This window comes from Vulpes vulpes, chromosome X (genome assembly GCF_048418805.1).
Source record: "Vulpes vulpes isolate BD-2025 chromosome X, VulVul3, whole genome shotgun sequence".
In the NCBI taxonomy this organism is placed as follows: Eukaryota; Metazoa; Chordata; class Mammalia; order Carnivora; family Canidae; genus Vulpes; species Vulpes vulpes.
The window spans coordinates 17972735-17987890 of NC_132796.1; the positions used below are offsets into that span (position 1 = coordinate 17972735).

At 39.4% G+C, this 15156-nt stretch overlaps 1 protein-coding gene across 3 annotated transcripts in view; it reads left to right on the forward strand.

Annotated features, from left to right (window-relative positions):
* The window catches only part of PHEX (phosphate regulating endopeptidase X-linked), a 209195-nt gene that overhangs the window by 177863 nt on the left and 16176 nt on the right, over positions 1-15156 (forward strand). For all 3 annotated transcript variants that reach the window (XM_072744476.1, XM_025997451.2, XM_072744477.1), the window contains 3 exons: positions 4651-4705; positions 10220-10287; positions 13828-13958. In XM_072744476.1, the coding sequence (XP_072600577.1) occupies positions 4651-4705; positions 10220-10287; positions 13828-13958 (254 nt within the window). The remainder of the gene's footprint in view (positions 1-4650; positions 4706-10219; positions 10288-13827; positions 13959-15156) is intronic.

Sequence of the window (15156 nt, forward strand, 5' to 3'; positions counted from 1 at the left end):
TTTCCGAGGCGCAGATCTGAAAAAGAGAACTAAGAAATAATGGGGCTATTACAACATCCAGAAAATAATACTATCTTTTGTTCGAATTTCAGTCTTTGAATTACATAACCACAATTTGTATTTTTGCTTGAAATAGGAATGAAATTTGCTGGTGTTGACAAATGTAAGAGCAGAATGCTACTATGTAAGCTTAGTGAACTGTAAACAATTTTTGTATAACCTTCAGAAGAATTTTCTATAATATATACACGTTTACTTCTAAAAGAATTGATTTTCATTACACAAGTTGGTTACCTTTGACTAGTTAAAATTTACAACATACATTTATGTCCAAAATCCCTTTAACCAGCCACTACCCCCAAGTGTCCCTGTTAGCTCCAGGAAGCAGCCACTATGATCTCTTTGATATGTATTTTACAGACCTTTACTGTGCATTTGCATTCGTGTGCTACACTGATATGGTACTTATCTAAAACAAATAGGAATGGTATTTTATACATTTGTATCTGTGCCTTGCTTTCTTCCAACACGTCTTGGAGATTTTTCCATACTAGAATATTAAGACCTACCTCTTCATTTGCTACAGAGCAGTCCATAGTAGGTTATGCCGTAATTAAGTCATTTTCTCCTGTTGGACATCTGGTTTGTTGCACACTTTTCTCAGTTATGGTGATGCAGCAGTGAACATATGTAGCCATGACTCCACAGTACACATGAAGCAGGGATTGGGCCGTGGCTCTTGACGTGTGGCTCCCAGACCAGCAGCTTCAGCGTCACAGAGGAACTGGTTAAAGATGAAAATTCTTAGCCTCCACTCCGGACTTACTAATTCAGAAACCCCGAGTGTGGGGCCCAGCGATCTGTTCAATAAGCCCTCTAGGTGATTCTGATGCATGATAAAATTTGAGGACCACTGGCAGGAATCTATATGTGTCCATATACACATAGATGTGCACATGTACATATACAGTTAGCTCTGCTGCAGTGTGACATATCTGTTCCTAAACATCACTGTGTTATACAAAATTGTGCAATAAAAGCCACAGGCTTATGAGAAAAATGGGGTTAGGGACACAACAATCAAAAATGTTATCTATGACACATGAAAACAAAAGCCAGGAGCCTAATAAAAATGATAGCACAGGCTCCTTGCTCAGTGGGGAATCTGCTTCTCTCCTTCTCCCTCTGCCCCTCCCCCTGTTCGCACTATTGCCTGCATTCTCTTTCTCTAAAAATAAATGAAATCTTAAGAAAAATGATAGCACAGTCTTATGCATGTTGTTAAATGAGTAAATACATAAATATTAGAGTGAATATGGCATATTCAGTTGAAAAGACCTGAAGTTTGCTTGTGGGAGTGGGTATTGGGAGGCTCGTAGCTTATGAGTTATGGTATAGTGGTTGAAGGAGGGTGATCGGAAGTTAGAAGGAAAATTTTAACACCAGGTGTGGGTGGCTATGGTTTCTAACACATGTGGTGAACTGAGGTAACTAACTGGTCCATGTTGGGATGTGTGAGTTTTGTGTACTCCTGTGTGGCTCAGTTCATTTGGTCCATTTTTTGCTTTGCATTTCTTGAGGACGAAATTACACATGAGCAAACATGAAATTGCATTTAGGCCCCAATTTTTTCCCCCAGTGTGTCAATCACCTTAGAGTAAATTTGCCTTTTCAATATAAGTGTTAGAGCAGAACTGACTGTACATACCTATACATGTGTTTATATATACATTATGCAGAAAAGGACCATGTACACAACTAAATGCTGGTTTTTCACTGAATATTTTTTCACTCCATATTATCTTTTAGATATTTTTTCCATGTTGTCACGTAGTTACTCATTTTTTAAAAGTGGCATTTAAAGATATGACTAAATTGCTCATTAAAATGCTTGCAACAATTTATACTCACACCAACATGCTTCCTACACCCTGGCCAGTATTACGTATTACTAAATTTACTAATTTTTGCCAATCTAATAGTTACATTTCTTTTTCCTCTCCCTCTCTCCTCTCAGATATATATGTATATCTGTATGTTTGTATGCATAACGTGTCTGTATGTAATATGTAATATGGATATAGGCATATGTATGTGTATAGACACTCATTTACATTGTGAGGATGCCTCCCATAAATAAACTGATAGAAAAAGGAGCTTAAAAAGAAAAAAAGCTTTAAAAGTGTGAAACTGGGGAAGCAGAGGCTGAGATGGGTGGAAAAGGAAATAAAATGGATTTGCCAAAAAAAATAACAAACAAGAAAAGCCTATTAAAAAGGGAGAGAAGAGAAAATTCCTTTTTTGTTTATTTAGTTATTTTTTTTATTTCTACCTTTGGCAAATACAGTGTATCCACTTCATGAGATAAGATGCTGAGTTGGCCTTGTTGGGCTTTGATCTATCACTGGCCAGTTGACACCTCCAGAACTGCAGCTTACACTGTGAAGCCATTCTTCAGCAAAACAGCCCTGAGGGCATCAGATTCTTGTGTTGATCAGTGTAGGGTTCCATGGCCCCGACAAGCTGAGTAGACACAGCTGATCAGAGGCGTGTGATGGCTGTGGCCTGCGAGTGTGGGGCCCCTCGCAGCAAAAGCCGCAGAAATGGTGGCACATGCAGGTGTCAGATGTCTTCCTGTAAAGAGGTTGGCAGTGGACATAAATGCTTCCAGCTGGGCACAGTACCAGGCAGGAAAGCCATAATGATTTCATAATTAGATCACATTGGTTTATGATCATTGTTCTTACTAGGAAATATCATTGCTTTTTGACGATTTATTGTGTGAGAAGAGACTTTCGTATAAACACTGTGATTTGCATATATATGCAATATATACTTGCATATATATCTCCAAGTTAGAATGACTTACTAAAAGTGATCACCGAAAAAGAGGATGGAATATTGACGTAAAGATGCAAAAAAATATAAGGAAGTTTAAAAATTATGAAGATTAATATGATGTTGCCCCTTCAGAGTCATGCGTCTTCCTCTATATGAAAGCAGCAGGAAGACAGAGAACCACTAGCTGGATCCATCTCTGTTTTGCAGTGAGGTTTTTGTACCTTGAAATCTCAAACTGATATTAAGAAAATATAAAGAATAGGTATATAGAATTAACATTTCACTTCTAAATTAAGAACTTGCTTTCCTGCCCTCACTTCTCCTCCTAGTGTCATAGTATCCTCTCGTGGCAAGGAGGTAGAATGTTGAGAGGGAGAGTGAAGAGAAAACATTTTAACTCATAAAAGAGCTTTCAGTCTCACAGGAGCTAGAGCAGTGGCTGTGAAGCAGGCAAGGACACTGCAGAAGGCTGTGCTTGCTCTCTCTCCCTCTCTCCCTCTCTCCCTCTCTGTTGTGTCTTCTTTCCTGATTGTTAGGACTTATGAATGTAGCTCTTAGGATCAGCTCAGGGTGCAAAATTTGGTGGTGAGTTGCAATACCAAAGCAAAGCATTTCTCCCACTCGTCTGCACAAAGCCAGCTGCATAATTTGTAAGGCCCAATGCCAAATGAAAATATGGGGCCCCCTGTTCAGAAAGCAAGAAGAAGAACAGTTAAAGGTGCTCAGGTATGAAGCTTTGGCCTGCTTTCCATGACCTCTTTTTCTCTAGACTTGTCAATTTTATTTGCAATTTAATGTCATTGTAAGGTGTAAGAAGAATAAAAATTCTAAGTCATCAGCATAATTTTACTGTTCACCTTTACAATGTTAGTTTTAAATTAAAATATAAGAGCTTTTGACATGCGTGTGGAATCACCAAATCACCAAAATTATACAGTTTGTATTTTGTGGCTTAAACATGCACAGATACTTTGTTCTTACCAGGAGAGTGGAAACGCTGCACAAAGCTAACCTGCCTGCTTTCATGTTATTTCTTAATGCACGTACATTCTATTCACCCTTGCTACTTCTGGCTTGCTGATGAGTAAGGGAGGACTGAAAGGGAAAGGAACTAGGGGTCGCTTTGTCTTTCCCTTTCCTTCTATGTAATTTTCAGTTAATACAGGAAAGTAACAAAAGTAAGAAAGGGTATGATAAGGCCCTGGTCATTCATGTTGCTTAGAATGCCATTGCCTTTCTTTTGGTGATCAAAGCAAATCCTGGTCCCAATGGAAAGAGCCCTTTTGGGGCTATCCAAGGCTCCATCTACTCAATCCTAGATGTGACATGCTTACCTTGTACTCACTTTGAGTCTCACTGAACTTCCACACATTGTGGGCCTAGGGGAGTTCTGTGTTTCTGGGTAGTATCAAGAATGCTACAGGCAAATGGGGCACCTAGGGAGGGCCCCTTTGACAGCATAGGCTGCATATCCATGTAGCTGGCCCTTTCAGTATCAGGGGAAGCGTCTGGATAGCCAGAAGTCTCCTGCACATACTGTATGAAGGAGTCCAGTTCACAGCAGGCTGGACAGTGCCAGTAGTGTATTCATGCAAAGTGGTTTCCTCGAAACTAAAGTGATGCACTTATTTCAAACTCCGTTGAATTAATATCATTTTGGCAACAGCTGAATCTGTGAAAAGTGCTCCCAGTTCCACAAGGAGGACCTTTCAGATGGGCCTTTGAAACCTCCAGACTAAAGCTTGAACCAGGTGCTCATTGTCGAATCAATCTCTGTATCCCTTACAATTTTGTCTATCTTTCTCCCAGGGTTTCCAGCAGGAGAGCTCCAGAAACCTTTTTTTTGGGGAACAGAATATCCTCGGTAAGTAAATGAGTGAAGAAGCCAGTTATTGATAAGTAAGGGAGACGTGCTGGTTTGGCAGAAAATAGAATATAAAATCAAAAAAACAAACAAAGCCAGTGGTTGTTCAGCACAGAGATGGTGCAGAACCAGGTGTGGGTCAGTCCTGCTTTTGTCATTTAGGTATTTGTTTTCCTGTTCTTTTTACCAGAGTGTATGACTGGACAGGAGAGGCAACTTCTACACATGGAGCTTTCATTCTTATGCATTTATTCACTTGTGCATTGACTCATAGTACAAATATTTGGACCTTCAAGGATGGTTGGGACTTGAGTTGATGGTGAGGGGTGTAACCCATGGAAGAAATGGAAGCAATCATCTAAGAAGAGAAAAGAAAAGTGTGTACAGAATAGCAAAGATTTTGGTTTGTCTGGTCCAAGTAGTATATGAAGGGAAGTAGTGGAAAAGACATCTGGAAAAGAAGTTTGATATTTGATATTGGAGGGCTGTGAGTGCCAGGTAGGGAGCCGGGACATTAACAAGCAGTAGAAAATATAGAAGGTTTTGAACAAATAAAGATAATCAAATTTGTCTTTAGAAATATAATCTGGGTAGTTATACAATAGGTCAAAAATTGACAGTCTCTGGAGTTAGAGATATTAAAGGTCATTAATACCAACAGATTGTGGACTTAGGTAATTAAGAATTTACATAGTGGGAATTCTGATAATATTAATTGTTGGTAATATCACCACTTTTATTATGTGCTTTGTATGCTCTGGTGCTTTAATACGCAGAAAATTTAGTCTTGCTTTTAGAAGTTTAGGGTCTTGTGTTTCGGTTTGGACAAATGACAGTTGAGATATTTTGTAGGTTAAAAACATATGGGATCACATACATATAAACATACGAGAGATGTGGTAGCAATATTTTGATTTGGACTTCCCCAAGAGCAGACCCTATGACAAGGATTTGAGTTCAAGGAGTTCTTATGAGAGGTGACAGCAGAAAACACCAGCAGGGGAGCAGAGATGGCAGACAGGGAGGGAAAGAAGCCAATAAATTGTGTTGTATGAGTTTTCTATGGCTTCCAGAATTAGGACAAACTTAATGGCTTAAAACAAAACCAATTCATTAGCTTATAGTTCGGTAGGTCAGAAGTCCGCCCTGGGTCTCACTGGGCTGAACACAAGATGTCGGCACAGCTGCGTTCCTTTCTGTAAACTGTAGGGAAGAATTTATTTCCTTGCCTTTTCTAGCCTCTAGAGTTGGCCCCCATTCCTTGGTTCATGGCCTTTTTTCCATCTTCCAAACTAGCAACGTTGCATTTCCCTGACCATAGATCCATAGTCACCTCTCCTTCTGACTGTCCTCTTCTGGCTTCTCCTCCACTTTGAAGGACCCCGGTGAGTATATTGGGTGCACCCAGATAATCCAGGGTAATCTCCCTATCTTAAACTCAGAGTATCAGCAACCTTAATTCCCTTTTGCTATGTCATAACATATTCATGGCTTCTGGGGATTAGCATGCAGACATCGTTGGGTGCCATTATTCTACCTACGACCTATGTATTTCCCAGTCTGTTATCACTGTGAGCAGCTGGGGCTCGGTGCTGCTGGGGAACTGTACAACAGGCTTCAGCATAATCCCACCTCAGTGGCTGGGGAGCCGGGTTGTTTAGCATCCAGCTCACCTTCCCGCATTGATTTGAGGGCTGCCACCAAGTGTATTAAGTCTCTGGCATTGCCTAGTCCCAACCAAGAGGGCTCTGGTAGCCAGAACAAATCCTCAGACAACTAGTTTCAGGTGTTGGCAATTGGAAGCTGTTGGATTGGTGTGCTCATACACGGTGAGTGCCGACGCGACCAGGAGCTGGCATCAGTAAAGCTTTAGGGAAGCACTCTATTAGCATAAATGAGAATTCTTTGTTTGTATTAACCAAATCCATTAATATCATCCCAAGCCTCAGCTGCAAAGTTTTTTTTTTATTAGCGTTCAGATAGTTGGAATTGATTTTCCCTATCATTCAGATTAAAAATTTACATATATTTCTAGAAAACTAAAGATCTAGGTTAAATATCCTCTAGGTTTCCTTCAAACTAAAAATGTCCCAGGATTCTTTGATTCTGCTTGTCTTTAGCAGTTCAACTGAGCTTCTATTATTGTGGTTATGCACCTAGAGACTTGGAAATAGTCTGATTAGGTTTTAAAGTTACTGATTCAGTGAATGTGTTTATTGGGTCTGTGAACATGATTTTCTGATCTAAAAGTCAAAATCATAGAAACCTCGGAAATAATATTAGTGTCTATGAGTGCAGCCCTATGCTGAGCCATGTTTGATACTTGAGTGGGAGAGAGAGATTTGTATTTTTTCCCTAAAGAAGCTCTGTGTCCTCACTGAAGCCTTCCATCCTCTATTATGATAGCTGCTTAATGAATAATTATTAAGCATCTTTTGGGTATGTGGCATTGGAAAGATGGAGATGCTGAAGACATGGGAATCACAGTCCAGTCAGATGGCTTCCATGCATCTGTTTTGGATGGATAGCCTCCAGACCCAGGGAGTAGGTATCCTTTGTGTTCTCGCTGGTTAGCTTAGTCCTTCCCTGATTGTTGGGTCTAATTATGGGGACACGGACAAGCTACATTGTTTCTAGAAGAAAGGATCAGGATCATAAGTGGCCTAAGACAACATCCCAAATTGTGTGTTCCACAAAGTAGTAACAGAGGTAAGTCATCTTCCCTTTTGTTTTGGAGAATTACAATACTCAGCAGCATAAAAATGTGCAAGCAGTTCTCTGTAAGAAAGAAACATTTAGATGTGCTTAAGCCAGAGGTTCCTGAAGTCTCCCCTTTCCTTGTGTTTCGGAAAATGCTGGTCTAGAATTCACAGTTGAAGAAAAACAACTGAAAGAACTTGAGGACACTTGAAGGGGAACCCTATAAGTGTCTTCACATTTTTGAAGGAGAGTTAAGGCAGCAGACAATTTACTGTGTTCGGTGGGGGTGGTGGCGTGTGGTCAGAGGGTATTCAGATAGAGACTGTAGGAGACCAGTAGGGAGAAGACAAAGGAAGGAGACTGCAGATCAGTGTTAGGGAGAGCTGTTTTATTTAGAACCATCTGAAAAGGAAATGGTCCTCCTCGTGAGCTCCTGGTCATTGGAAATCCCAGGAGAAGTCCTATGACTATTGGAATGGGTTTTTATAAAGGAAGCCCATGCCTCTGCTAAGGAGTCGAAGTAGATAACCTGAAAGCCGCTTTCAAATCAGAGATTTTAATGAATTTCTGAATCAGGCACAGAGTAGCCCTTACTTGTTGACAGCGTGAGATCATGGTTGCTGCAGGCAGCAGCCTGGCTGTCCTCTTGTTGACAGCAAAATCCAGTGCATACGTTAAACCCATGGGGTAGTGAGAACACGAGAGAGATTGAGTAGGTGGAAAAATTGTCATTTTTTCCATTTCACTTTTGAAAGGCTCGATTTTTCTCTGCAACGCTCTTCTTGTTTCTGGCCAGCCAGTCACATTTTAAAAGGCATTTGAGTTTATTTATTTATTTTTATGGCATGCTCATTTAGTAATGTCCATTGACAAAACGGAAGATGTGACTTCAGCATTATGAAACATTATCATTGCAAGGCTCAGTCACATAAAATTACTTTTTCTTGTCCCCTGTCCAAAGGATCATGATTACGAGACTGAGAATTGGAACTTACAGTGATTCAGTCATTTTCTGAATTCTTTATTACCCTTTGCAAATAGGAAGCTCATTGGAGCAGCCCCTGTTAAGGGACATTTATTGCGGAGCAGTTGCTATAAGCTTCCATTGTTCATTCCCTAGGTCTGTCCAGTCACCAGCATTGACCAGGGGTTGTAGAGGACTGAGTACTCTGCCCAGGGCTGAAAGGCATAAAAAAGGGGCAATGTTACAGGCTGCATATGATAGCTCCTGCTGCAGAAACCAGCACTATGTAAAATTACAAGTTTGTCCCACACTGCCATGAGAGCTCCATGATTGAAATGCATAATTTTACTCTTACTTCCTTAATGAAGGTTTGCAATGATGTAAAAACAGTAGGAAGCGTTTTTTCAAATGCAAATTACCTTGCAGGAAAGAAATAACAAAGGGAAGAATTGCCACCAAGGGGAAAAATTAAATCTTACAGCACTTCCTTGGGTATAGTTGAGACAAACAATTAGCATGTTAAGGATCATTATGTCCTGTAATAACATGTTGCTTCAAAAATTTTCGTTCTTCCCACTTATGGGTCCTTTCCATTTGCCCGGGTGACTTTGATGTCACTTGTCAGGCGCCAACTGCGAAATATTTTTAGCATAATTGCGAATCTCAGAAAGAATCCTCATAACAAGGATTTTAAATTGTCTTTAATTCTCATCTACATGTTAAATAACTAAAATAAGTTACATGTAGACCTATCACTTCCTTGAAATGGTAAAGTTAATTAACTGATTAGTTAAATCATTGTTGCTTTCTTACTGTATACTAGGTACAGAGAATTTAGCAGTGATCAAGTGGATAAGGGTTTGGCCTTCATGGAACTTGTAGTTGAGAGAAAGGGTCTCAGACACACACACACATCCAGAAGCCTCCTTATGGATTTCTTCATTTATTATTAATGTACTCTGTTTCAGTTATGTATGGCTACCTGACCAAGTGCTACCGAACAACCGCTCTTGGCTCACAATTCTGCAATTTCCAAACCTGGTTAAGGCTTAAGGATCATTGCCATTCACTTGTGAGCTTGTCTGTCATAGAAGCAAGGGGATGCGACTACCTTTGAAAGCAGTGATCCCTTTCAATCTCTGTTACTTTTTTAAGATTACATTTGGGAAACTAACTTCTAACTTCTGAGTCTATAGTGATTTTCTTAAAGATTTTATTATTTGACGAGAGAGAGAGAGAGAGAGAGAGAGAGAGAGAGAGAGAGCAAGCACAAGCAGGGTGAGTGGCAGAGGGAGAAGCAGGTTCCCTGCTGAGCAAGAACTGCCCCCCCCCCCAATGTGGGGCTCAACGTGGGGCTGGATCCTAGGACCCTGGGGTCATGACCTGAGCTGATGGCAGCTGCTTAACCAGTTGAGCCACCCAGGTGCCCCTATAGTGATTTTTCAACAGGTTCTCAGATAAAAAAAATAAATGGTATGTTTACTGGCAGGATCTTTTCAAACCCTGCTGTTGCTTTGAATGTTTATAGATATAAACTGGCTAGAGCAGATACAGAATCATAGGAAACCTTAGGGCTGGAAGGGACTTTAGAAATTTTCTCTTTCATATCCCTAAAATCCTACATAGGATCATAGTGACAGTATTAGAATTTATTTTCTTTGCCCATTTCAATGAGAAAGAAGGGTGTGTTTAGATTTTTTAAAAAATAATTTTGTGGGTGTGGTTATTAAGTTGTTATTACTGTGGTTACTAGAAAACAGATTATCTTGGCTTTCATTGAAGAAAATCAAAGGATTATACTCTGAGATTCATGCTTGTAATTTTCTTCAAATTACATATTTACACCATAGATCTCTGAGTTATGGAGCTATAGGAGTAATTGTTGGACATGAATTTACACACGGATTTGATAATAATGGTAAGTACTGGTTCCGTTGTATAAGCTGCCACTTTTATGATAATGTTGATGATATGGATGTTAATTGTTGCTATTATCTTTGCATAGTGGCATCATCATAGACTGAAGATTATCCAAAGCAGTATGATTGCTGATTGAAAACTTTCCCCCATGTCTTGCTGTGATAGCTTGCCATAAATAAATAATTGTTCCCATTGGTGATGGGCTAGCATGAAAAAAAGACCTTGTAATTTCAGTGAAATTAGCTTTGCATTTAGATCAGATTGCTATAGCTGCCACGAGCGTTACACGAATTGCTTCATAGCTTCTCCCCTTTGTCATTTTTTTTATTCACCATCTTGAGATGCTGTCCCTGGAGGTGTGAGCTCTGCTCCCAGGATGATTGTAAATGCTGCCAAGTGAGGACTCACCCAGTTAGGACTCTGGAGCTTGGCTGCCTTATCCCGTTATACTATTGCAAGGATTATGCAATGCTTAAACTCTGTTTTTCTCTATCCTGGCATGTATTCAGAATTTTGTTAAAAGGCTACGCTTTCCTAATAATGTATAATATATAAGAATATGCTATGTATCCTGATGACATTTAAGCACAAGAACAGAGTATGACATAAACTACTGAAATTAGCACCCTTTGAGAGTCATCATTTTTCATCAACACTCCTTTCGCCTTTACCTTTGAGCATTATTGAGAGTCACATGAAATGTCTAAAATTTATGAATTAGCCACAAATTACAATCATATTTGTATGATTGTGTGGCAGATTCAAGAAGCTGGCTGGCACAAGGCAAGGTTGTGTAGAAGGACCTCTTTCTTCTAAGCTTGTGGGGTCTCCGACATCCTTTCCTGGATGCCTACGCCAGGGCCAGACTCTTTTGGTTCTTCTCCTTCTGGACAGTTCTTCCTGTGCTCCCAGCAGCCCTTCCTGAGTCGCTTAGGGTTTCTATTTCTCTGGTGTCTCCCCTCCCTATTAAAATGTAGCCGCCTTATAGTCATCACAATCTCCAGAGCTACATTTTCTATCTTTGCATGTTTATCTAAGATGAGGATATTAGCTAAGAAACATAACCCAGTAGTGATCTCTTGGTTCTGGGGCCTTCTTCCTGGGAAATATGAAGTACAGTTCTCCTCCTGAATCTTTTGGAGGCCTTCTGGAGCCATTCTCAGAGGACATGATCTAATGATGGCAATTTCATTCTGTAACCAATACTTAGAACAGAGAGTTACATGGTTAACTACATACCTAGTAACTGTTTAATGATTGGTTGGATAGTGTGTGGAGGACAGTGAGTCCATGCTCTCCCTGGGGTGTTTGTAGTGGCATCCACCCTTGCCAAAGAGCTTTGGATTATTTCAATTAACACATTTGCTTTGTGGACTTTTGTATAAGCCCAGTGAAGAGTCCTTTGCATAATTAAGTTTAAACCAATAGTAATCTTGAATATAAACGATAGTCCAAATCTACTCAAACTTTTTTTGAAGGGTATAGACAAAACAAAGAGTGAGCCTGTAGCAAAAAACATGTATAATTAATCTTTTTTTCCATTATGTTTTGGAGATTTCCATTCTGGTTCCAAGTTCTCTTTTTTAGAGCAACCTTCCTTGTCACAGCAGGACAGATGGGCCTTCTATGCACACTGGTGGCTGTGGGATGATTCATAACAGAGGTTTTATGTGTCTCTCAGCTCCTAGCACTGTGGAGGAAATACGTTCCTATAAGGCTGAGTCAGGGGCTGTGGTCTCACAGTGTGAATGACTCACTGGGCTGGGCCTATGGATCGTTTGGAATTTCACTGGTAGTGGTGCTCCACCTCCCTCCATGGGCTTTCTGAATGAAACCATTTCATTTCATAATCTAGAGAACATTTTCGGTCATATCAGGTGAAAATAAAGAATTCAAGATTGGTTCACAGTGTACATGCCATAAGTTGATGAATCTTATTTTTAGAATGTTCTTTGTTGCTTAGAAGGAAAGAACTTCCTTAAACCTCTTTCTCCCCTCCACACTGCCTTTTACAATTAACTTGTGACAGTGGTGAGAAGGTGGGAGCTGCTTCCAGGAGTGACCCTTGCTACTGGGACTGCTTTTTCAAGGTCTGTTGAATTGAGGTAAAGGGAAAATGAAGAAATTAGTTTCCATAAATAGTACAGATTTCTTTTTAAAAGTTTTTATTTAAATTCCAGTTAGTTAGTTAACATATAGTGTAATGTTAGTTTCAGGTATACAATACAGTGATTCAACACTCCTTATCAGCCGCTGCTCATCCCAAGTGCACTCCTTAATCTCCATCACCTATTTCATCCATCCACCCAGCCCCTCCTCTCTGGTAACCATCTGGTTGTTCTCTAGAGTTAAGCATCTGTTTCTTGATTTGCCTCTCTTCAACCCCCCTTTGCTCATTTGTTTCTTAAATTCCACTTATGAGTGAAATCATATGATATTTGTTTTCCTCTGACTTATTCCACTTAGCATAATACTCTCTAGCTCTATCTCTGTCATTGCAAATGGCAAGATCTCATTCTTTTTCATGGCCGAGTAATAATACACACACACACACACACACACACACACACACACACACACACCACTTCTTTATCCATTCATTCCATTCATCTGTCGATGGACACTTGGGCTGCTTCCATAATTTGGCTATTGTAGATAATGCTGCCATAAACATTGGGGTGCATGTATCCCTTCGAATTAGTGTTCTTGTATTCTTTGGGTAAATACCCAGGGGTGTGGTTGCTGGATTGTGGGGTAGCTCTATTTTTAACATTTTGAGGAACCTCCTTACTGTTTTCCACATGTGGCTGCACCAGTTTGCATTCCCACCAACAGTGCAGGAGTGTTCCTTTTTCTCCACATCCTCACCAACACTTGCTATTGCTTGTCTTTTTGATACTAGCCATTCTGACAGGTGTGAGGTGATAGCTCATTGGAGTTTTGATTTTCATTTCCCTGATGATGAGTGATGTTGAGCATCTTTTCATGTGTCTGTTGGGCATGTAGATGTCGTTTTTGGAAAAATGGTGTAAACCCTATCAAAATGTCACCAGCATTTTTCACAGAGCTAGAGCAAATAATCCTAAAATTTGTATGGAACTACAAAAACAAACAAACAAACAAACAAACCTGAATAGCCAAAGCAATCTTGAAAAAGAAAAGCAAAGCAGAGGCATCACAATTCCAGACTTTAAGCTATATTACAAAGCTTTAGTCATCAAAACAGTGTGATACTGTCACAAAAATAAACACATATATCAATGGAACAGAATAGAAAACCCGGAAATGATTCCACAAATATATGGCCAATTAATCTTTGACAAAGCAGGAACGAGTATCCAGTGGGAAAAAGTCTCTTCAACAAATGGTGCTGGGAAAACTGAAGAGCAACATGCAAAAGAAAGAAACTGGACCGCTTTCTTACAGCATACATAAAAATAAATTAAAAATGGATTAAAGATCTAAATATGAGACCAGAAACCATAAAAATCCTAGAATGCAAGTAGTACAAATATCTTTTAACTTTCCTTTTGGCTAGGTAGAAAATATGATAAAAATGGAAACCTGGATCCTTGGTGGTCTACTGACTCAGAAGAAAAGTTTAAAGAAAAAACCAAGTGCATGGTTAACCAATATAGCAACTATTATTGGAGGAAAGCTGGCTTAAATGTAAGTACTTCTCTCCCTCCCTCTGCTGCTCCTCCTGCTTGTTCTCTCTCCCCCCCCTCTCTCTTCAAATAAATAAATAAAATCTAAAAAAAAATTAAATGCAAATTCTTGAGGCTTACTTCAGCCCTCTTGACCCAGAATCCTGGAGGGAGGCGGGGCACTGGGCTTCAAGGCAGTCTGTCTTTTCATAAGCCCTCAGGTGACTTGACTCTGATACAAGCTCAAATTTGAGAATCACAGGCCTAAACATTAGTTTGTTTTCCTAGATTTAGATAAATGTAACAAATATTGCAGCAAACATAAACAATAACATTCTTATGAATCTATACTCCCTATCATTTTTAAAAATTTCCTTCCAAATTACTACTTAAGTTTAATTCATTGAAATAAATCTCACTAATTTGAATTAATGACTGAATCGGTTAAGAGATGTTATAGAACTTTGAACAAAAGAAATGTACTTTTAAAATGTTTATTTTCTATTATATTTACATGCATACATTTCCATGAAGGCAAGAATGAAATTTTTTACACGCCATTTGTGTGCATTAAATTTTGTTCCTTTCTTGCCTTCACCCCCTCTAGGCACTCTTTTCTTCCCTACCTGTCGTTCATCTGAATCACCTTGCTACACTCTTTCCATGCTCACCCAGAAAGACACACACCACAAACTCCTTTAGCTAATGGTTTTCAGTGGCTGCCTAGAAGTCCACAGTGGGAACATACTCTAACTTAGTCACCTAACCTCTTATTGAGAGAGGTCACACTTTGTCTCCACTTCTTTTCCCACAGCAAGTGCTGCTGTAACTCTCATTATGTACATATCCTTTATGTCCACCAAGGAGAAATTCCTCCTGTCACCAACAAGTTACTATATTCATATTCCCACCAGTGATACATGAAGGAGCATTTATTTATTCAGTTATTTTCTCACCAATATATGAGAACTTTAAAAAATATTACAGATGTTAAAATTTTGTCCTTCACATTACAATGTTTTCTCCCAGATATATTATGCATCCATTGGACTTTATGTATGGCATCTTTTGACATATGAAAAGTAAACATGTCTATAGAGCCAAAGATACCTTTTTCTCTTAAAAAATAGTTTCTGCATTTCCATTCTATATCATATATATAGCCTCTTGGCTCTTCTGGAAAGGTTTTTGTTGTTATTTTACATTTGAATCTTCCTGCA